Source organism: Eulemur rufifrons, chromosome 13, assembly GCF_041146395.1.
Source record: "Eulemur rufifrons isolate Redbay chromosome 13, OSU_ERuf_1, whole genome shotgun sequence".
In the NCBI taxonomy this organism is placed as follows: Eukaryota; Metazoa; Chordata; class Mammalia; order Primates; family Lemuridae; genus Eulemur; species Eulemur rufifrons.
In genome coordinates, this window is record NC_090995.1 from 14237155 (window position 1) to 14260952 (window position 23798).

Below are 23798 nucleotides of genomic sequence, written 5' to 3' on the forward strand. Positions count from 1 at the left end.
ATAAGCCCAACCCTTCAGAGCCAAAGGGGCCTCCAAGCTCAAGTGGCCAGCCTCTTAACTTTGCCAGTGAGGACAGCAAAGACACACAGGTAACACCGTGCCTCTTACAAAATAGATGCTCAGTAAATATTTATTAAATGACTGGACCACCATAGATAGCTACAGGCAGAGATAGAACAAAACGCCACCGCACAGCCTCTGACGTGGCTTAGTTGTTTGTAACCATCGATGACCCAACTAAGATGAGAATTAACCCCAGATACAACATCAACCATGATCTATGGCCTGAAATCATTTCTGTCGCACAAGTAAATATAGCAAGTAAAAGATCTTCAGAACAATTTGCAAAGGCACAAGTCAAAGAGGAGACATTTGTGACACATGGAAATGGATAAAAACAAACCAGTATCTGTATTTGACCCCCGTTCCTGGTGGGTAATTTTCAGTGAGATTCCACGACTGAGCCAAAAGCCCTGATCTAGGTCAAAAAGCGCCTCGACCTGGATGTGGCTGAAGAGTGATATTCAACACGTGATTATGATTAAATGGATCATTTAGGGACAGCTCCAATATTCCATCAGTTTTTGAGCTTCAACATCTATTGATAACTTCACAGGAAATGAAAACATAGCACGAGAACTGCAATGTTAATGGCGTCAGGACAGATTCTGAATTCAATTTAGAAGAATAAATGAAAGCACTTGTGAGAAAGAAGCACAGAAGAAGAATTGCATTTGGGTTTTCGTCAGCTGGGCTGCTGGTTTCCTTTTCTGGGAGGCCGTGGAATGAAGACAACTGTATTTGCAGTTAAATGGCGGGGTCGACTTGCAACGCTCTGTGTATGCTCTTGGATGGTTCTATCATTTTTGGTAAAGTTCTCATAATTGAATGGTGTTGCCGGGATATGAAATTAAAAAAAAAAAAACACAAAGAAACCCTTGTAAACTGAAGTAAAAAAACCTTCCTACAGAGGGCGCAGGCACCGGCACACGTACACACACACACACACACACACACGTACACACACACACTGACACTCTTCAGCACACACACTCAACTCACAAAGCAAAAGTAAACAAGAGTTTCAAAAACTTTGAAGCTAAACATCAAAGTTGATGGGATTATTTAGCACTTGCTGAGTTACTCAGGAATCTAAGGCAACGAGCCTACGTGAAAACAAGAAATTCCTATTTCCCTTTAGCCATTAAACGAGGAGAGATTAATGATAAGCTGTTGCTGTTTTTCCAATCTATTTTCAAAGACTATTACAAAAATAAATCGGCGTGCTCTCTAACAGTTCTACCGACAGTTTGAGCGATAGCGTTCTGTGTGTGATTCAAAAAAGAGAAATAGATGCCCGTGTTTACGAAAATCTCGCTTTTGGTTACATTCAGAAACAAACACCGTCCAGTTCTCCCTGACGGAGATCTTCAGTCTGTTTTCTCATTCTCTTTTGACCATAGAAAAAAATCTTTTGGAGCAAAATGCATTGGCAGTGCAAAAAAAAAAAAAGTCCATGAAAATAAACCAGCGATTGACTTAAGCGTTCGAATGCGTTCGGTGCCAAGTCATCTGCAAGCGCAAGACTCTACTGTCATGTTGGGGTATACTTTAAGTACGACATTCTTATTTTCGTCAAAGAACAAGATACTGAGCGAGGACATCTTTTCGGGGACACAGCAAGGCTCGGGAATCCCAGGAACGACCCCCACCGCTCTCACTATACTCTGGATGGTGGCGTGATTGGATGGCTTCAAAGACTAGAAGGAGAAATGGAAGAACACACGTGTTAGGTGGAATCGCTTCTCCACGCCTCACTCCCCATCACACAAAACGCTGATCTAATGATTTTGTTTCAACACTTTCATAAAGCCTGTGGCATCGTTACACGTTCAACCCAATCTCCTGTCCACCCCCGTGAAAATGGTTATTCCAATAGCTAAGTGCCTGCTACATGTTAGGCATGTGATACGTAGTATCTCTAATCCTAACCATGAAGCTAACATTGCTTACATTTTACAAAGACTCAAGAAACTTCAGTGACATTTCTGATGTCAAACAGCTTAGCAGGTGGCAGAGTGAGGATTTAACCCAGTCCTCTCAGCAAGAATCACTTGATTACAAACAACTGGGTTCCCAATCATGGAATCAATACATTATATGATGTTTTCAATAATAAGATTGCAACAAAAACGATTTGTTCTTGACTCTACATTAATTACAAAGAATCTTGACAAGCACCCTATTTAACAAAGATGCATAATTGCCACTGTTATAGTGATATTTAGGTGTCGTCGCTAAAAAAAAAACAAATCAGAGGGGCACGGATTTATTTAATTTATTTAATAGTTGCTAAGAGGATGAACTTCATGGTGACGATTCCACTATACATTAATAATTATTCGACTCTCTTGAGAAGCCCAAACTGGGGTTAAGTAGGGCACACCATTGGCCACTGGGGGTCACTGTTGCACTGTGGTTTGGAATTAAACTTGGTGGGGGTGGTTCTAAGAGTAAGTCACGTCCTCCGGGAATAAACTAGGGGGTTATTTTAGGGATCCAGGAACTTTACCAAAGAAGCCTGGGTGAAATCTCTTCCCTAAGAAAATGCCAAATGGAACCATGAACATCCATGTGAAACAGGTGGTTTATTTAGAGCCCACACTGCTTTCCTCGACCTGAAGGAACTTGGTAAGCCCAGAATGTCAGGTACTGCAAGAGTGGTAATAAGAACTTTCTAAGAGATGCCATACTTTCCTTTCCTCCCTCCCTCCCTTTGTTCCCTCTTTTTTTTGAGACAGAGTCTCACTCTGTTACCCGGGCTAGAGTGCTGTGGCGTCAACCTCACTCACAGCAACCTCAAACTCCTGGGCTCAAGCGATCCTCCTTCCTCAGCCTCCCCAGTAGCTGGGACTACAGGCATGCACCACCATGCCTGGCTAATTTTTTCTAGATATATATTTTAGTTGTCCAGCTATTTTTTTTCTATTTTTAGTAGAGACAGGGTCTCCCTCTTGCTCAGGCTGGTCTCGAACTCCTGACCTCAACCAATCCTCCCGCCTTGGCCTCCCAGAGTGCTGGGATTACAGGTGTGAGCCACTGCACCTGGCCAAGAGGCCATACTTTTCGACGCCAGTTTTCCGCAATGCTGCTTTTAGGCAGGTGTAAGTAGTTTTGTTTTAAGCACATTGAAAAACAGAAATTTGGTAACTTGCCAGCGATCGAGTCAGGAATAGGATTTAGACCAAAACTCTGGCTTTTTAATTTCTCACCATACGGAGGCACCTTTGCCCCAGGGAACTGGTACTTTAATTTCAAATTCCTAAAACTCCTATCCTGGGAAACTGGAACAAGTTCAAAGGTTAAGGGTACATACGGGCCAATGGAGAAGCAAGTAATACAGAAAGCTGGCACACTAAAAAAAAAAAAAGATTCCTTATGGCAGAGAAAGGGAAATCTAATTTATCTCATCCCATATTTCAATTAAAAAATTATGCACACATTAGACTTCAATTTTACTATGAATAGGAATAAATTAAAAATTAGTCTTAATGACGAGCAACTGTTCTTATCTTCTTTTTCTTAGAGACTTTAAATGTCTGTTAAAAAGAATAGTTGACTTTTAATTAATTAGGATTAATTAATTCAAAGCAGGGTATTTCCCCCCTTAAGAAAAGGCAGCCCACGCTGTTCTACTTTGCACATTGTATGCCGGGCATCATCAGTAATATAATGTCACTCTCACAAACTGCAGTCAATACCATACAATAGGCGTCAGTAGCTGTTTCTTATTTCATCACTATTGGCATTTTCTAAAGAAAGCCTTTGCGGCCGTCCACTTTTCTCTATTGACTTAACCCAAACAGCTTGCCATAAAGCCCAAAAGGATTTTTTGAATCAGATTTTCTGACATTATTCTGTTATTTTAATGTTTAATGGCTCCCATAATATTTAAATTTCATACAAAGTAGATCTACTTAATTAGATGAGGCTCTGGGTGATAAATACTGCTGTACGTCGCTGTTCCTCAGTCTGGAGAGCAGTGTATACCCTAGGCACTGACTAAATACTTGCTCAATGCGTGAAATACAAGAAATAACACACCCTTCATTTTACCTATTTCTTTGGAAATATTTTCCATCAACAAAAATAAAAGGTTCTGTTCAAATATGGTGTAGAAACGGAAAATATTCATGGGTGTTTCCTAGGAAAATTCCTGTCCCTTTTTTTTTTTTTTTGGCTCCAACTCAGAAATGATAGATTCAGAAACTGTGATTACATGAGCAGTCTCTAGGGGGCTTGCTGGAATTCAGGCACAAGACCTTGATTCTGGGTTGGTGTGTCTTACCAGCAACCTCTCAGATAACAAGGGAGTTCCCCCTTCTCCCTCATTCTGGAATCCTCTGATCAAGCTGCCATTACCAGGAATAGTTACGTCATGCACAAAAGATCCATGCAGCCATTTGCTGGTGTAAAGCATATTGCCAGTCCATAATTTTTGTTTGTTTTTGAGTTCAGATCATGTTTCTCATGACTTTCCTCATGAGCAAGTTAAGAAATTGAGAAATACATCAATCACAAATGCATTTCTGTGCTCTTTTTCTCACCAGTCTCTCTAACGAGGCTGAAACATGATTTCCACGTTTAGGTAATTTTTTGCTTAGGTAACTGAGTACATCAAGATTTAATATTTTTAAAGTTCATCTTCATGACTAGAGATTAGAATGGGAAGATTCAGGAAATTAATTGAGGGTGTATTATTTTGAACTCAGTAAACGTGAATTTCTTCTTTATATGGGATACTTGGTTCGATGTGTTTAGATGCTTTGCTGCCTAATTTTATGTCTTTGCTATCCCTAGCCTTTGCACAGCTCCTTGCAAAAATAATTTCATTCCTCTAATCCCTGGGAGTTCTCTTAGATCTCTGTCAGCTACAACAGCTCAATCATTTGCATTTGAAACTTCTGTTTTCCATCTCTGTGTCAAGGTGGTGAGGAGAGGCAGAGGCATCGAGCTTGGCTTTGGCTGTACGGGCATTTTTCATCTCGTGGCAGAATTCCAGGAGTCTCTCCCTGGGAGAACAGATTGGCTGGAAGGACGAGAAATCAGAGAAATTCAAACTGTCGTGTTTGAGGGTGGACTCTACGGTGGTCAGGCCTGCACCTGCCGAGCCGTGCGTGACGTGACGTCCCCGGGTTGGATCTGATTACAGTCGCATCAGCAGGGAGAGCATCTCATTGGCGAGGAGCCTGCATTCCTGAGCTGGGCTGCGGGCTTCTGCTCCACACTCTTCCAGTCCGGCCCACAGGGCGTGAGAGCACAGAAGAGCATCTAATTGGAATCAGAGAAAGGGCAGAGCCTGGAATTTGGGAAAGGCAGAGCACAGCCGTTGTGAATTACAGAACAGGTTGTCAACTTTTTCAGACGAAGAGGCTCGCTGTGTAGAGCCGGCTTTCGCTCAGGAGGCCAGGAGAGAGAGGGGCTGATGGAGGAGTCTGGCCCGGGAGAATTTTCCTCTGGGACAAAAAGTGTATCTGAAGTCTGAAAGGTTTTTGGCGCTTCAGTTATTCCACATGTGTTGTACTGCTCTGGCCAGAGACCTCCGTTATCCTCTGTTGCTTGGACTCTATATTTATTGAAACAGTTCACCCTGATTGCCACTACGGACCCTGTGCTGACCGCAGCGATGCTCGTTAATTACCCCTAATGCAGTGGCTGCATTTGCTTCACGATTTCCGCCCTTGTAGTTGCCTTAGCGCTGGAAAGACTCCAAGCCTGGGAGGCTTAACGGGAACCACTAGAAAGCGATCAACGTGAAGCAGAGCCGCACAAGTGAGGAGGGATCGAGAACTCTCTGTAGCAGCCAAACCTCCTCTCCCAACTTGGCAAAAGGAAACCTCAAGCTCGGAGAGAAAACGCCACACTTATCCCTGGAGTGCTGATGCCATTCCAGGTGTTGACAAACACCAGGACGAGTTCAGTGGCCGCAGCTGATGCTCTCCTGATTCTGGGACTTTCCAGAGAAACCTCGCTGGCCCTCGGGCTGTCGAACCCACAGGGAGAAGCCTAGTTTCAGCTTTGTGATGTTTGAAAAGGGACTAGAAGCATCCAGAAAGCTTTTTCTTGCCTCATGACCTTTATTCTCTTGATCCCTTTTCCTCTGTAGTCTTGGCTCAGTTTCTACACTTAGTTTCTACTCTTCTCAGTCTCAGCCACGGCCGTTAACGGTAACGTCAATGACAGACGTTCACGAACGCCTACTTAGTGCAAGGAGCTCCACCATCTCATTTCCCACAATTTTTATTATGTAGAGACTATTAATCTTTATTATCTACTATCTAACCAGTTTCAAAAACGATAAAACCAGCACAGAGAGAGTTTTAGCAACTTCTCCAAAGAACTCTAGCTGGTAAGTGGTGAGCCCAAGGTTCAAGCCAACAGGATTTGACCCTCAATGGCGCCACTCAAAGTGCAGTCTGGGAACTGGCAGCGTCAGTGTCACCGAGGAGTTTGTGACATGGGCAGGATCTCAGCCTCTCCCCCGACATCCAGGGGATCAAGTCCCACATACTAGCTGGACTCCAGGCAGTTCGGAGGTCCATTAATGCTTGAGAACCTGTGCTACGACCAAGAATGTACACCCAGTTATTCTGCTGTGATAACATACTTCTCTCCTTAAATTGATCTCGGCTATTCTTATCCCTCAGTTTCTAAATTATTCTTCTTTAGATCGCTGAGAACCACAGTGAAGCTCTTCTGGAGCAACAGCGGGTTTCTGAACAAAGCAAGTAACCAGACAAGTGGGACAAGTAGGGAGTAATCGTGCAGGTCGGACTCTAAGCCAGTTTTCCAGAGTTAGGGGCTGAAAAGCCACCTCACTATCTCCACCTTATCACGGCTCCCTGGGGGCCTGAAAGTGGAGTCAAGAGGGAAGAGAAAAACTCCTTCTCCAGGCTGCCCACAAGAAACGAGTTTATGAGAGTGAGAGAGATTATTTGGAAAACTCCGAGATCCACCTAAAGTCTTGGGTTTAAAGAGATTTTGAATCCACAGATTTTCCCTCCCAGTGCCACAGGGAGGCCACGTGTGAAATAAAGATTCATCGCCGCGTGTTACACTTCTGAGCTTTGTTGTGTGTGAATTTTAAATGTCATCCCAGCTGAATGAGTTTTGTTCGATCGGTAAAACATCCTTTATGTAGACAAGATAAAGCTCTTTATATAATTATAACTACATACAGTTCTTACTTTGCTTTGGGGTTCATGCACCATGAAATAATCAAAAATCCTCGGGAAAGAAAAGGGCTTAGAAAATGTAGAAAGCTCATCTTTCTGAGATATTCAAACAAGAAACTGGGGTTTCAATCAAGCCTCTGGCCCTGAGGCTGAAGCTTTTGGCTTTTGGACCGTTGCTTTCATGTGTCAGTGACAATTGGCATCCCAGTGATCACAGGGTAGAACGTGAAAATGCCATTTTGAACATCTATAAGCAGAAACTGATCACTCTTTGGGGCAGAGGATTTTTTCCCTCCATTATCATACAATAGCAAAAATTGAATCACTTCAAGTTTTGCAAAAACAAATTCTATTCTTCCTCTGACTTCTGTTCCTCGAGCCACTTTTTATTGAATAACAAAGATTCAAACTGTGACAAGATGAGAATGGACGTCCAGCGTAAGCTTAGCTGACGGCTGGAGGGCACCACTATATTTTATTCTAGAATGTACTATTTATATTCTAAATTCAAAGAGAACAGTCACTCGGACTTTCTGTGCAAGATGGAGGGGGAGTTGAAGAGACAAATACATTTGTCAGGACACTGAGTGCAAACAGGATAAAGTACAGTCCTTACTGATTTTGGGAGAGACACAGGTAAGCCCCGATAGGTTGAACTAGGTCTTGGAAGAAGTTTACAGAGTCCTTGTAGCCTATTTTGATTTCCTTGTTACTGTTTCTCGGGAAGCAAATGAAATACACATTTGGCGAATTTCACGAGGCCAGTTATCCTGGCTCGATCCTGATCCTGACTTCCGAGGGGACAACTTGTCTCACAAGACACTGTTTATCAAAAACTGTTCCACATCAGGGCATCAATCCTATTCGCCCTTCTCTTTGCTCCCAGGGCATCCACTGCTTCCTTGACTACCCCTTAAAAGGTCAGCCTTCTGCAACCTGGGGCGTGCTTATCGCGGACAGGCGCAGCGGCACACAGAACCACGTGGCTGAACACGCACCGTGTTGGAAGCGATGCAAAAAGCATTTTGCACAGACATTTTCCCCTCATATCTTTCTTGCTATCAGTACTAACTTCATACTACTTTTGCAACCATTAAAGAAAAACCAAGCCTATTATTTATTTTACTATAAATGTGGCAAATAAGGGTCCAGATAGATTTGGTAAATGAAAACACACACTTGTCACACACTCGACTCAGCGTGTCTTTCCACCCTAGGGAAGCGGGAGGCAAGCGGGGACGGAGCGGCTACCTTGGGCATGGGGAACTGGCAGGCTCCGGAGCAGTAATAGGCATCGAAGGACTTGGGCGAGATGATCCACTCGCTCCAGCCGATGTCGGCGAAGTCCACTTTAAGGTATCTCCGGGCACAGTTCCGGGGTTCGATCCATTGCTTTCTTCTCGCCTTCTTCAGAGTCTGTTCGTCAAACTGGAGCGTCTGGCTCTTCTGGTGAGGCCCCTTTCTCTGTTTCTTTTTGTTCTTACCCTTCTCAGGGGGCTGAGTCTGCAGGGCCTTGTAAGGCTTCCTCTCCTCCCAGACCCCGTCCTCCTTGTACCGACCCTCGGCCCCAGGAAGCTCGTTGTTCTGCAGAGGCAGCAGGACGGCGGCCGAGCGCTTCTGCCTCCGTTCCGCAGAGAGGGCGGCTCTGCGGTGGCTGTCCAGCCGGGGCACAGCTCCGGCGAGAAAGTTCCGGTGTCCCTGTAAGCTGGACACCACGCTTTCCGGCTCAGAGATGGCGGCATCGTTGGCGTAGACCAAGATGTAAGGCTCCAGAAGAGGTGACTTCCTCTGTGGCAGCGGGTGTCCCTTGGAGGCCGTGCTGAATCCTAGGAGGAGCTGCTGGCTTTCCTGGGCCTTCCTCAAGAGCTGAGTGATGTCTTTAGACAGCCAGGATGTGCTCCCTCGATGGGGCCTGGCCATGTCAACCGACAGGTGACCCAGGAGCTGACTGTGGTTTCTGCTGGGTGTGAGGGTCCACGCAGAGAGGTCGACCTTAGTGTGTCTCCTCTGAGCAGGACGGGAGCAGCCCTGAGACGCCGGGCAGCTCGGGCTGACGGTCACCAGCTCCCCAGCGGGGAAGTGCAGCGTGGCAGACAGGACGCTTTCGGACGTGGTCAGAGAACTCAGATTGAACACATGCAGCCCCTGGCTTTCAAGGGCTCCTAGGAAAGAAAGAAAAGAAAGTGAACGGGAGTCAACAGGGCCTCAGTGGGCAACAATTAACTGAAAATGAAGCAGAGACCTGCACGTAAGAACTAAACTGAACTTCATCAAAATTAAAAACTTTTAAAAATTACTCGTGTTTAAAATGTTTTATAATGCAAAGGCGAGGAAAAAATCCACCCCTGAGTTTATCATATATATAAAGTCTATACACATAAACTCACTGCAACCAGAAAAGAACAGAGTCCAAAGCAAAACAAATGAAATACTTTAACAAATTTGAACTGAATACCTACTAGGTGCTAAGCTCTGCGCTGGACCACAGGGCTGCACGGTGGATGATCCAGCTCACACTGGGATGGGGGAAGGATTCTCGAGCAGTAGTCAGGCAGCTGTGCCATGGTGGTGACATGATGCTGACACTAGCTGTCAAAGGTGTTGACTGTGCTTGGAACAGAATAGGGAGCCATTGGCTTTGCCTGGGTAGAAGGCAGACGGACACCCAGGGAAGAGGCGACTTTTGAATTAGACTTTGAAAGTTGAAGGGAGGAGGGGATGTTGAGGAGGAGATGGGAGGAACACATTCTAGCAGGAGGCACTGCTGTAGATCCAGAAGGTTTTGCAAAAAGAATGCTGCCAATGCTTAAATAGAGATCATAATCAAATTAACTTAGTTGTTCGAGGTCCTAGCAAACATCTAAGCTATCCAAGTTCAGAAAATGAATGCCCAGTTCACATTTAGCTCCTAACCAAAGGTGTTGGGCTACGCCTAGCACGTGATGTCTTTGCTCTTACTATTTCCACCCAGGTTAGGGGTCTCTGCTTGTTCTAGGTCTCCTCCATCTGAACTTTTTCCCCCTTTTTTAAATAATCAAGTCAATGTGTCATTCCACAAATCATTCCTTGATTTCTCTAACCCATACTTGACCTATAGTTTGTTTTTTTTTTTTTTTTTTGGTCTTCTATGATTTTTTTTTTTTTTTTTTTGGTAGGGACAGGGGCTCACTCTGTCTCTGAGGCTGGAGTATGGTGGCTCGATCATCCTCACTATAACCTCAATTCCTGGGCTCAAGCAAACCTCCTGCCTCAGCTTCCCATGTAGCTAGGACTACAGGCATGCACCACCACAACTGGCTAATTTTCTCTGATTTTAAAGCATTTAATAATTTCTGTGCAAGTCAATGCTTTTCTCCCCAAAGCAACCCAACAAATATTTATTGAGCCTTTATAATGGACAAAAATAGTAAGACAGCTACATGGAATTTAGCAAATGAGTACAGAGAAATAAATAAGAATGAGATAGATACCCCCCTGCAACTAGAAATACATGATAATATCTATTCAATTATTTTCATGTTTTCTATTTTTAGATTTTATATTTAACTTTTCAAATGAGTATTTTCCCGTACTTAAGACTAGGAGTTTAGTACTAGGTTTCTCCTTCTTCCCATAAGTTATAGCACAGATTTATCTGTACACACATCTATCTACGCTTAAATATCAGTGAATGAAAAATGCCTCAGTGTCCACTTTTTTATTCTTCTGAAATATTCAGATACTTATCTATTTGTAGTTATTGAATGGGAAACTTGGAGTATACTTCCTGATTAATAAGACCAATGACAAAAATACAGCTTATGCATTTTTAGGCTGGGTGCTCTCATTTTAGCTAGTGTACTGATACGGACGAGAGCAACTAAGAAAGTAACCAAGATGTTGAGTCGTCTGGAAACTATCTCATGAGGTTGGGTTGAATAAATAAAAACACACAGACTGGAGGAAGAATAAAAGGTGTAGCAAGGACATGAGAATTATTTTCAAATACTTGAGGGGCTTCAGAGTGAGCAGGGTTTTTCTTTCCAGTGTCAAAGTTTGAACGGAGGCTGAATTCAGGCCAATGTAAGTCATGACTTTCTAACTGTTTTACTTAACTTAGGGCGACCCATCCGTGGGACTGGGAGAACTGGTCATGAGTCAGGACTACTACAGGAGGGTCCTTTGTGGTCGAATGCGTGGGGTGTGAAAGGTAAACTGGAGAACCTGCCAGCTCCCTTGCAAGTAACTACAACCGGCTGCTTCCAGCTCCTCCCAAAGAAATGTTTTTGATGCTGAAAGAAAACTACCATCAGGTGGTGCTGTGTTCTCACTGTTTGCTGGCACTAGCACAAGCCCGATGGCCCTTGCTGGTAATGTATCTGTTGCCGCCTCGTTAGGGTTTGCCATTGACATCATAACCTCACATTCCGAGCTCTCTAGAGCCATAATACCCGAGCACTGAAAGTGGTTTAGAAGCCAGGTGAGTTGCTGAGCAAGCCACACTCTCCTTTACACACTTGGGACTTTGCACCTGTCGCTGCTTCTCTCTAGAATGGCTGGACCCGCCCTTTTTATCCTGGATAATTCAGATTTGTTTTTTAAGGCAAGGCTGCGTTACCACCCTGGAGGAAAGCTTGTCATGACAACCCACTTCCTTGGTTAGGACCCTGCCTCTGTTACCGTTTTATTACACTCTTACTCCTTCCTAAGACCATCAACTCCTTAGAGAGAAGGCTCTGTATTACGTCAGACTCTGGCTGGACCCTTAGGCAGGACTCAGTATAGGCTTCCTTTATGGATAAACAGATTTAGGTCAACCTACTCATTAGAGAAATGCAAACATGACGGACCATAGTAGGTAGCCAGCGAGTTAGCAACTGATTTTGAAGAGAAACCCACGTTGTCTATTACTAACACAGATTATGTGGGAGTTTGAGTATTAAATAAAGGTAAAAGGTTTATTTCTGTTTTTATCTGAAAACAAAGCACTTGCACCTGATGGAGCCAGGGACTTGGATCAGGGAGTCAGGCTCTGCCTTAGGGACTTAGGACGAGCAATGCCATCTCGACAGGTCAGCTCCCCTCCCGGGGAAGTGGAGGCTGAGCCCAGGCAGCGGGAAGAAGCTCACCTTCGCTCTGGCCCACACAGAACGTTTTCAGAGGGAATTAGAACACACAATGGAAAGCCTTCTATGTAAAGTCTGATTTTAAAACAAATAGACTAAATGAAATCTTGATGATTAGTTAAATCCCCTGGAAGCCAGGAAAACATTTTAGTCATTCAGAAAATATGTAACTAAGAACAATTTTTCTCCCCACTTCTTTCTCCAAACAAAGTGCAGCTGCTACTAACGCCAGGGGTGCCTAGGACAGGGACGCACGTGCCCGCAGCCACGGCTGAGTGTTTGCTGCTCGGTACCTGGTGGAGACTGCGGTCGCTCCACGCGGCCCAACTGTCACACACAGACAAGATGGAGAACTTCTAAACAAACACAAAGTCACAGAATTTTGTTTTCCTCGCAGAGTTCCAGGTGAATGAGTGAGTTTTATGGGATCTGAAAAGAACCATTCTGTATATGCAAAGTAAAAACGTGGCCAAAGATGATATAATGTATGTTTTTCTAGAATAACAAACTGTTCACCAATCAGTTTATCTCCTCTTAGCCCCTACCCAATGGCATTCCTAGACTGCGAACTCCCGGAGGGCGGACCCACGTTCTACAAATCTTTGGACTCCTAGTACTTCACACAGTCTGGATCACTTATATCCCGAAAAATACTTGTTAAATTTGTTGCATGAACAACTGTGTATATTGACTAGATTCAAAAGTGTTTTCTATTTAACACCAAAGTGTAAAAACTTTTCAAGTAGGTTCAAGTTCCCAAAGTTAGCAAGAGCCCTTCTTGGGTGTAAGTACCATGTACTATTCCTTCCAGGTGGTTAGAAAAGAAGAATTGGTAGAACATTTGCAGATGAAACAGAAGAGTATTGACATTTAATATATAGATGATAAAATGGGAAATTCTTTCAAGGAAAGTTTATTTTTAAAGGCTACTCTGCCTGGCTGATGGATTTTCTACTATCCCTGGTTATTTTGTCTCTTGAACATCTAACTCAACTCAGCTGAAGTATCTACAGAGTGCAGATTATGTGGTAAACTGTGCCGGGTCCTCGGAATACAGGACTACGAGGATGAAATGAGATCGGGTCCCTCCCCTCCAGGGACTTCCCTGCAGGCCCTGCTCATGTCGTCCTTTCTAGCAAATCTATTAGGTTACAAACTCTGCAGCTGTGAGAGAGAGGTAAGCAATCTAGATTAACTGATTTCAAAGCCTTCTCCAGGGCAAAAACTGTCATAAAGGCGGTGATATACCTTCTAAGGTAAAAGAAGCTCACCGCTATCTAAGTTAATAAACCATCTGTCCAGGGAGAGGCCCCCAAAAGGGCCACCAGATGAGACCACCGGTATTAGCACATTAATCATCCCAGATTTCAGACGCTGGTTATGATATAAAATAGTCAAAACTCTAGGGTCACAATTTTAGAGCAGTAGTTCTCAAATATGGATCAAAATCACCTGTGTGGCTTGTTAAACCACAGATTTGTGAACCTGCCCATCTCCCGCCCCCGCCCCGCCAGGGTTTGATTCTTTGATTCGGAAGATCTGCTGTGGGCTGAAGAATCTCTACCAAGGTTCTAGGTAATATTGATTCTGCTAATCCAGGGACCATACTTTGAGAACAGCCAACTTCAAGAAATCTCTATAAAAAGGCACAAACAACCCTGCTCCACTTAGCCACCATGGTCAGGACAGAAATAGTAACTTGTTGAATATAGGTTTGGAATATAGATTGTGTTACAAAATGACTACCACCTCTTTATTTTTACATTGTGTACATTCTTTGTGCTACAAAAAACATATTGTCAACATCTGAGATATGTTTAAGGCTTCGTGGGAAGCAAGAGGGAGAAAATCTTTTAAAATATTAAGAATATTAATAATACCTAATTTATATCTGGATTCTAAACTTTTAATGCATCTTCACATTCATTTTTTTCACTTGAATTTCACCATTTTTCTGTGAGGCAGACACACTAGGTATGATTTGACCCATTTGATAGATGAGGAAACTGAGAATACTACTACTAGTTGACTTGACTTACTAGCAGTTCAACCAAGATTAGAACTTAGATCTAACTCCTAGCCTTAGGTAATAGAAAAATCGAAACTCCAGCAATCTTTTCTCTACTTGAAAACCATTTCTCTTAACCAGCACCTAAATGCAGCAATTACACCTGATTCAGTCTTGAGATTGATTCCATGCAATTAAATTACAATGTTCTTTAAAGGAAAAGCAAACAAGAGTGCATTGGACTTCAGTTGCTTTAACTGCAAAATGGTAGGGCTAAACAAAGAAGCATTTCTAAAATTATTGGATGTAATTATTTTACAAGAGGAATATATAAAAGTACCTTACTTAGTAAAGTAAGAACTAACTGAAGCTGGTAATACAGTGGGATCGTTTTGCTCAAACACTGTTATTCATGGTGTACTCAAAGATAATAAAAGCACTACATTTACTGTGGTTTTGCGGCCAAGAGAAGATGGATCTTAAATGAAGGTAGATCATTGAATGAGTCAGTAAACATAAACACAGTCATTTGACTCTATGACGCATGTACTTATGTTTTACATAAATAAAGAGACTTTTAAAAGAGACCTTTAAAGATATCATCCCTGAAAATGTGTGTTACCAGGAGTGTTGCTTTATATATATATGCCAGTATCCCAAGACACACCCACTACTAACATATGAACAGACCAGCAATATTACTGATTGCTAAATACACTCCATATATAAGGGCTCTTTGGTTACCCATTAATCATTTACTACTGTCCAGAGTAGAAATTATCCTGGTATAATTGTGTCACGTGATTAATACTACATCAATATTTCCATTAAACTCCTATTTTCATGGATTCATAACATAATCATAAAATTTCACTCACTTGCAACTTGGCATTAGAAAACTCAATTTGAGACTCCTTATGATTCTTTCCACTACTCTCACCAAAATAAATATATTAAGACACTAACTGATTACTAGGATATTCATTTAACAGGAAAACTATCAAAATTTCGGGAGAAACGTTCTAATATTGCAACACAAAAATCCTGACTAGCCAATAGAAAACAGATGTCAAGTTGCTCAATAATTTTCATGAGGCTTTTTAATAGGTCCGATTCTTTATTATATCTATTAAATACAACAAATATTGGGGATTATATAAGGGATTTGATAGACGTCTTGAGTAAATGTGTCTTTCATCAAGGTAGTAGTGGTGATAAAATATTAAAAAAGTGATATGTATGATCTTTAGTGACTTTTTCCACAAAGTAGCTTTTCTTTTTAAAGTATAATTAATACCTGTTGTGAAATAATAAACCTTAATCCTATAGAAGAAAACAATGAAGGAGAACTCATAGAGATACAGGGAAAATGAAATTTAATGAAAGAGAATCTCTAAAATTACATTCAGAGAAGTTTTACGACATAAAAACAGGAAGATGGTACAATGACAATTGGACTGAGATAGGTACTAACGAGGAAATGAGAAATGTAACAGCGTTCCGTAGAACCAGTGTTTCCCGGCTAGACATCTTAGAACAACAATTCTCTAAAATGTTTTTCCCAGGAGAAAGTAGTCCCGTTTTAAGGGGACTCATTAGCATTTAAAGGCCCTGAAAGGTCACAGTGCAAAGAAAACTGATCACCTTTTCCAAACTTACTTGGCCACGGAAACCAATTGTATGTATCACCTGTTAACATCTTCCAAAGACTTCTTTTTGTCAAATTTTCTCCTTGAAAATTAGATCAGGGTACTAGAAATAACACGTTTGGAGATAAGTTCAGTATGTTTGGAAAACTGTCCGGCAAATAAATCATGATGCCCATTTCTGCTTTCATTAAAGAAGGAGCTGTACTTGTCTCTTTGAATAACTCTTCCAAATACAAAATTCTCTAATCTAAAATATAATATAAAAAGATTTGATATTCATGTCTCTACTTTTCAGAAAAACCTGAACCCATTCAATCAAGTACCTCTGAACTCCCACTGCTTAGGCAAAATGTATGTAACCCTCCTAATTAATTCTTGATTATGAATATATTTTTAATGTACAAATATTGCTTCAGTGAATTATCTGCTTAGGGGATTGTTTTCCTTGATTCTCCATGGTCTTTTGGTCTCTTTAAGTGTTCCTAACGATACTACAAAGTTAAATTTAAATTACTTTTTTATGTAATACATTCACTTTCCCCTTTCCTTAGCACATACAATCAAGAATTCATGGTATTATGTATTTTTAAATGGCAGGGATTATAAAGCTGTCTTGACTATTACAGTAAAAAAGTTCATTAAAGGCCATCAGGTATGTGAAGCAGGACGTAACTCACAACAGCTGCACACACAGCTCCTCCTCTCCAGCTGTGCTACGGTCCTTTAAATAAAGACATCACATAATCCCAGTACTTTTAATTTCAAGTCTACTCTAGGTGCTAGGCATTTCAAGGTAACTACATTTTAATGAAGTTACTATAGTTCCTTGTTATCGAACCCACCAAAAATGATGCTTTCCTATTGGTCCTTGTATTTTATAGGGATGGCCTCTATGAGAATGATCATTCAGCCCCCAATTTTATACCATTTTCCCCAAAGCCTTATATTGTAGCCTTGTAGAAATATGCGAAAATCATAATTCTTTATTTTTAAAGTTTTTTGAATAGTAGAAAAGAATCTGTCCTTCCTCAGTGAAGGAAAATATTCACTTTGGGTTTGGATTGCCTCAATTTTTTTTTTCAGTCTATGAAATATGTAAGTTTTTTTTTAAAGGCAATACATACCCACTGAAATGCCATCTCTTTGTAGTTGTCTGTCACAAACAGTGATAGTTGCCTAATAAAAACACTTGTGTTTTAATCGTTTTTCCCAAAGAAGTGACATTTATGATTAAGAAAAATAAGATTAAGTGACTACGGGAAGGATGAGAAAATAATGAACATAAATCATCTATCTTAAAAGATCAAGGAGGAGAAAACCTCATATGAAATATTCTTACAAGCCAAAGACAACTTAAACCAAGAGTAAAATAAAAGCTGATTTCAAATCCTTCTGTCTTCCTTCAAGATGGTGTGTTTTTGTCAGGTTGAACTTCTCTGTCATCAACGCTTTTGTAAATTACCTTTCACAAAGGGAAAGATAAAACCTATCTTTATGTAAACCCTTCCACACCACAAACAACTGAGAAGTGCTCCAAACTCAGTTTTGGCACAGGGACTGCATAGCCTTGAGGGAGGAGAAAGGGGTTAGCAGCAAGTGTGTTTAGGATGGATGCCACCTACCATCGAGTAATGGTTTAAGTAGAAAGCAATCAGAGGCAGACCACAGCAGCTAAGTTTCAACCAAAGATATTCTAGGTTTAGAACAATAAATAATTTTAATCAAGTATGTTCCAAGGAGCAAACAGGGCTCTGAGGCTGTAACTCAGCCTGAATAAGCACCCAGAGTCTGCCGGATCAGCAGCTACTCCACAGAGACAGCACAGCACCTGATCTTTCTTTAAAGTCTTTAACGTCTTCGGTACAGAGAAGCCCATACACTGTGAAACGTAAGCACTCTGGACTGGAAAACATACCAATTTATCAATGCAGACAGCATCTTTCACCTACATCAGAACACACGTCGCAAGGTGAAGGGCGTTACGGAAATGCTGATGTGTGTGAAGGGACAGGGACACACATGAAAAACCTTCGCACCTTCCTGGAGTCCTGCCTTATTAGAGCCAGAACTGCCTTATAATGAAGTCTTTTAGTGTGTTAGTAACTAAACACTCTTGGAAGGGGTCCAACATGAACCACCTTTCCGGGAGTCTCCGATGAGGTAACATGACACTTAAGCTTCCACAAAAACCAGTGTCTACATTTGATGAATAAGTCATCAGGCCAGTCTGTAGGATGCTACAGGGATTACTTTTCTTATCAGAGCACACAGCCTTGTGTATATGCAGCGAGCTGCAATCCATCATTTCAAGGGAAGGTCTGGCCTCTGTAACAGAGTTTATCATTTGATGCTTTAAGACTACAGTGAGACTGATAAGGGACACACTGAAATTATAATGCAAGGAATGAGTTGAAGCCAAAAGGTATATGGTGCCTGAGTTACTCAAACCCTTATCCGTGGTTCCACAGCCTAAAACAAACAAACGCTATACAGCATGTGAATGAAATAAACTCAAACTCCACCTCAAACCAAGTGGTTCATGTGATACGCAAAACTTGTTGGTACAAAAAAAAAAAAAATACTGTTCATATCTTGGGTGCCTCAGCTATTCCCTAAGGAATATAATCAAGACAGTGAGTATCAAGGTAAGAGTGAGTTGAGTATCTTCATTGTTGCCACCTGCCTTGGCCACCCAACTTCTTTCCCATTCTCGTTACAACCACATGGCTCCTTCACTGAGCGCTGCCCTGCGAGTTACACGGATGTAAACAAAGCCTTCTCTGCTGTGGGCAGGGTCAGGACGGCCGCCTCACGTGGCTGGGAAGCTCAGAGCAGGTTTCTGTGTCCTCAGCGGAGGCTCAGACAGCAGCGTGGTTTTCAGAAGAAAGTGAAATCTGTTTCGGTTCAGACCCTGGCTGAAGACTTCTACCTTAGAAAGCACAGCTCACATTTGTTGTGGATGTCATCATACCTATGAGCTCTAGAGTGTACTTACAGTGTCAGCCCAGGGCTTTCCTTGATGGATGCTTTAGTTTTCCTTTTTGCCAGGAGTCCTACATATCAGAGTGTGGGGAAATTTCTTTCTAGTGATTCTGACAGAACTGATTGAGGCACGGCCTCCTTCCTTAAAGATTCTTGGCTGGTTTTCAACAGCTCACTGCAGACAGGCTTTGCAGGTACACTTCCCTTTATCATGAATGCAATGCCTGGTCCATCTTCAAAGGTATAAACAGAGTCAGTGTCCGGGAAAACCTGCCCTTAAGCTGTTAGCACGAGGGGGGGCGGCTGTTAGCATAAGTTATTTGCCTCACTGCAGGGGCTACGAGAAAGCTCGCTAAGCCGTGCATTTCAGTCCGAAGTGATCTGTGCTGAAAACCGGGATGAGCCGATTCTCCTGGGTGGATTCCAGGAGGTGTTGACATCCACGGCCGGCTGCTCCCTCCCCCTCTCCCAACTCCTCCCAGGATGGATGGTACAACCTCTGTTTGCCCGGATGGGTTTTAAACAATCAAAACACGAGAGCACCTGGTTTTGTTTGTGCTTTTGCCACCAAGGAAAACTATCGAGTAGGACGTGTCAGTTATAGTCACAAAAAGGGCGCGAGTTAAGAGCTAGTGCACGATCCGGCTCTTAGAAGCCAGTATCCAAGAGGCGAGGGAAGGGCTTCTAGCTGGAGTCTGGCTTCTCTCGGGAGCCCGGGGTTGGCATAACATGGCATTGACCTCTTGGTACACCCGGGCTAACGCCTAGCCCGGGGGAATTGCCGCCGAGCGGTTTAGGAATCAGCGGAATGAGGTGCCCTAGTGCTCCAGACCCCCAGGGCAGGCGGGCTCCGCAGGGCACGGGGTCACCCCGTCCCTTCTTCCGCACGGCTCCTCCCGCCCGTCCCCTCCTCTGCTCCGCACCCTTCTCTCCACTTCTCGCTCTGACTGTAGGCTCTAAAACTAGGCTGAGACTCAGCTAGGGAAATGCTGGGTGTGACGGGACAGAGGGGCCCCGGGAGCGGCTGCGGAGGGCGGGGAAAGGTCCCCGAGCAGCACATTGGAGCAGGGGGCAGAAGAGGAAGCTGTGGGGTCCCGGGGCGGGACTGTGGGAAGGGTGGGGGTCGTCTCGCGCACTCACCTGCTGCTCTGGCTCGAAAGCTGCGAACCGTGTTGCCCTCGCGCAGGATCCGGGGGCGCAGGGGCCGCGAGCCTCGCTCCGGAGAGCCCAGAGTCCGCGCCACCTGGACGCTGCCACCGCCGCCGCTGTACCTGTCGTAGAGCCGCAGCATGTGCTCCGACACCTTGTCTTGTGGCTGCAGCTCCGGGTTCGGGCCGCTACCTGCCGTGCGGTCACCTGGCACGGCTTTGTGGGGCTCCGGGAGATGCTGCTTCAGCCTTTCCCCTTGCGCCAGGCTCAGGCAGAAGCAGCCCAGCCACAGACAGAGCAGCCCGCGCGCCCGGGCCATGGCGAGGTCCCGGAGCCACAGGGGACACTCCGAGGCGCGATGGGTCCGCCGCGGAGCCCAGGGTCGAACTTCAGACCAGCTGGGGCGAGGGCGCCCGGAGCCGGGACACCGCCAGGACAGGACAGCGACGAGCCGCGCGTCCTGCGCCGCCGGGCGCAGACTGGCAGGTGGCTGTCGCCTCGCGGCGGCGCGGGCACCGTCTCCACTCGGACGCCAGGAAGGAGCTGTAGGTCAGGCGTGCGTGGCGCGGCTGTTTCCAGGATCTGTCTCTGCCCTCCCTGCGCTTTACGTTTGGGAACACCCCGCCGCACGGGCCGCGCCGGGACGAGGACTAGCGCCGCGTCCGAGCGGGGTGTGCGCCGCGGCCGGGAGGGCGCTGGCTCGGCGGTTGCAGGGATTGCAGCGGCGGCGGCCGGTCTGAGTGTGCGTGTGTGTGTGCGTGTGTGTGTGTGTGTGTGTGTGTGTGAGAGAGAGAGAGAGAGAGAGAGAGAGAGACGCTCTCTGACTTGGTTCCTTCGCTCCCTGGCTGATGCGCAGCCAGCCTCGCCCTCGCGCTCCCGGCGTCGCGGGGAGAGCAGCGCCCGCGGGGGAGGGACCAGAGCGCCCGCAGAGGAGGGACGGGGGAAGGGGGGTGGGGATGGCCGGGAGGGGACGGGGAAAGGAGAAGCTCCAGGACGAAGAAGCAAAGGGTAGGAGGGACGGTTCCATTTAGTTATTTTTTAATCGCGCCCTGGCTGCAAAGAGAGCAAAGTGAACCAGCTTCCTCCTGGCTATTTCCTCCCCCCCCCCATCTGCTTCCAAACATCAGCACGACGTGAACCCCGTCCTGGCTTCCCTTCCTGGGCCCCCCGGCCGAGCCGGGGGCCTCCCGCACCTGCGTCCCCTCGCCACGGCCCCCTGTCTGAGCGCAGGCCGGCACACCTGCCCTCCTCGCCCTCACCGTCTCCGGGGGAGAGAAGCGAGTGCGAGCCAATCGCATGTTAAACACAAGTGAGAAGGTAAACACACCCCACCGCCACCCCCTGTGCCTCCAGGGGCTTCTCTGTGGGATGGCAAGGTGTGTCCCAAGACCCCGGAGTTCAGAGCAGGCTCTTAAAGCTGCTAGCTCTGATATTCTTCCGCATTCTCTTTTCTTGGCTTCACAACAGAGATTAAACTGCTAGCTAACATTTCACCTCACACTCGGGCCCTAGACACTCCCTGTTCTTTAGGTTCCACATGTATTGTCTTCAAAACACTTTCACAACAAAGCCCGTTTTACAGGCGAGGAAACTGAGGCAACAGTAGTTGGCAGAGCTGAGCTCCACACTCGGAGAGTCTGATTTCTGGCCTCAGGCCCTTGATCACCACAGTATCAATAATCAAACTATCCTTTAAACTCAAGTTCCCATGTACAGTGCATGCAAATGTGCTTAGCACAGTTCCTTGGCCAGATGCAGTAAAAGGCTCACGAAATGTCTGTTCCCTCTGTGGGCCAGTGGGTTTGTCGAAAAGAAGACAGGCTTGGGGGTCACGTGGAGTCTCCCAATCTGTCTCTTTGATGGTGCACAGCACATTCCTGTTAGAGTTGTGTTTGGGTGACATTAGAAAGCAGTGCTAAAGTGACTGGCACACTGGCTCGATCCCTTTCTATCTCACAGTTATCCCACATGCAGACTGCGCCCTCCCCCCTCAGTCACCCCTCAACCCACTGTGGTCCGGGTTTTGCCCTTAGCCACCCCAGGACGGTTCTGCAGATATAACACACACTTCAAGAGTGGTGTGAGGATCAAGTAAGACCATGTGCTTGATCTGTGCCTGGCACAGAGAACATAGTAGCTCTTGCAATTAATAATGAAGACCCAACTGCAAAACTCAATAGTCACTGGAAACTCTCTCTTTGGTTTTTCCCTGTGAATCTTTGGTTGTTTTTCCATTCCTTTCTGCTCTCGGTTTTGTGAGTTGCCTCCCGTTTCTAGGCCTGCTTCAAATGCTCCTCCTATCTTTACACTTTGCCCTGGGAGAACGCCAAGTGGAGAAGAAAATTCTCCTTTCCTCCCGCTGCTTTGGTGGTCACCTCTGACCTTTAAATATACAGTTCTGGGTCTCCCCCAGCTCCAGCCCTCGTTACCAAACATTCATCATTTTTGCCTTTGAAACCAGCCCTGAGACTTCCCTCCCTTTATTGCCAGTGGATATTTCTTTTGCAACATTTGCCATTCTGCACTCTGCTTAATTCTTCATCTGCAGATTCTGAAGACGATGGCATGTCTGCAATGCCTGCCTTCAGCTCTTCCTGGCTGTATGTGCCTTTCCTTCTCTGTGCCTCCATTTTTAAAAATTTGAGCCATCAGTATAAAATGGCAGGGTCTGTCTCATAGGGTTGTTGTAAAGAATATTTGGATAGTCCATGGCAAGAGATAGGGCCTAGCACATAGCAAATGCTTAAGAAGAGTCAGCTGAGACCTCAGAGACTTGCTTGTCTGTTTTTGCCTAAAGCAGAGGTCAAGCCGTACCCATCGTTATATTTTAGTGACCAGCCGTAACATTCAGAATAAGCAAAGTATCAAGAGGATGTCAAACAGGCAGAATAATCCTTAGCAGGGACTCTCAGCTGTCACTGCAGGACCAGAAAAGACAATCTGCATATGGACGTCAACAAACTGGGAAACACTTGCAGGAGCCAAATCTTGGACTTCAAATGGCTCATGTGTCACTAGCGGCCACGCAGGAAGAGGGAGCAATGGATGGAATGGACGGAGACAGCAGCAGCATGTCCACAATGACAAATAAATGGCACCCCTGCCAGACCCTCTGAGTGACCTCTTGGGGGACTGAATTGAAAGCAAATTGAATTAGAAGGAAATAGTTTCCTCATCAGAACACCTGGAGTTGCCATCTTGTGATACTTCAGGATGGTAGTACAGTGTTTCTTTTGTCAAAGGCTACAGAATCCCAAATCTGGATGGATTAAATAGTTTCAGAATGCTGCATCTTAACCCCCCCCCCCCCCCCCCCCCCCCCCCCGCCAAATAAATCACAGCTTCATAATTCTGTCTGAGCATCTGGGTTCCTTGACTTATAGAGGAGTCACAGCTTTTCAGAAAGAGGAACAGGACTAAATATGTCGATGGAATAAGTGCCTTGTATCTAATTTCTCCGTTGTGTCAGATTATTAGTTAAAAGTTCTTTTAATTTTTAAATAATAGGATTTTCCTATTTTATGTTAGACAGTAAGTGTTACCACTGACAGCCAACTATTGAATCAGAGAACACTTACTGTTATTATTAGACTATTTTCAAAAACACAAGGAGAGTTAAAGAAAGGCATTTCTATAGTTGAAAACAGCAAATAAAACTTTGGAATTTTAG

The 23798-nt window shown here is 44.6% G+C and overlaps 1 protein-coding gene across 1 annotated transcript; it reads right to left on the reverse strand.

Moving 5' to 3' along the window:
* Window positions 1–1568: 1568 nt before the first annotated feature.
* On the reverse strand, window positions 1569–20447 carry BMP3 (bone morphogenetic protein 3). Its single transcript, XM_069485571.1, has 3 exons — window positions 20120–20447; window positions 8487–9397; window positions 1569–1760 (listed from the first exon to the last, which is right to left on the reverse strand). Exons 1-3 carry the CDS (start codon window positions 20445–20447, stop codon window positions 1569–1571), a joined length of 1431 nt encoding a protein of 476 aa, XP_069341672.1.
* Between the last annotated feature and the right edge of the window lie 3351 nt (window positions 20448–23798).

Excerpts from the sequence above, each read along its gene's own strand:
- BMP3 (XM_069485571.1), bottom strand. The coding sequence starts at position 20,447 with ATGGCCCGGGCGCGCGGGCTGCTCTGTCTGTGGCTGGGCTGCTTCTGC. Across the intron at positions 9,398-20,119 it reads CTTTCGAGCCAGAGCAGCAG|GAGCCCTTGAAAGCCAGGGG; the intron begins GTGAGTGCGCGA and ends TTTCTTTCCTAG. Across the intron at positions 1,761-8,486 it reads GCCAGTTCCCCATGCCCAAG|TCTTTGAAGCCATCCAATCA; the intron begins GTAGCCGCTCCG and ends TTCTCCTTCTAG.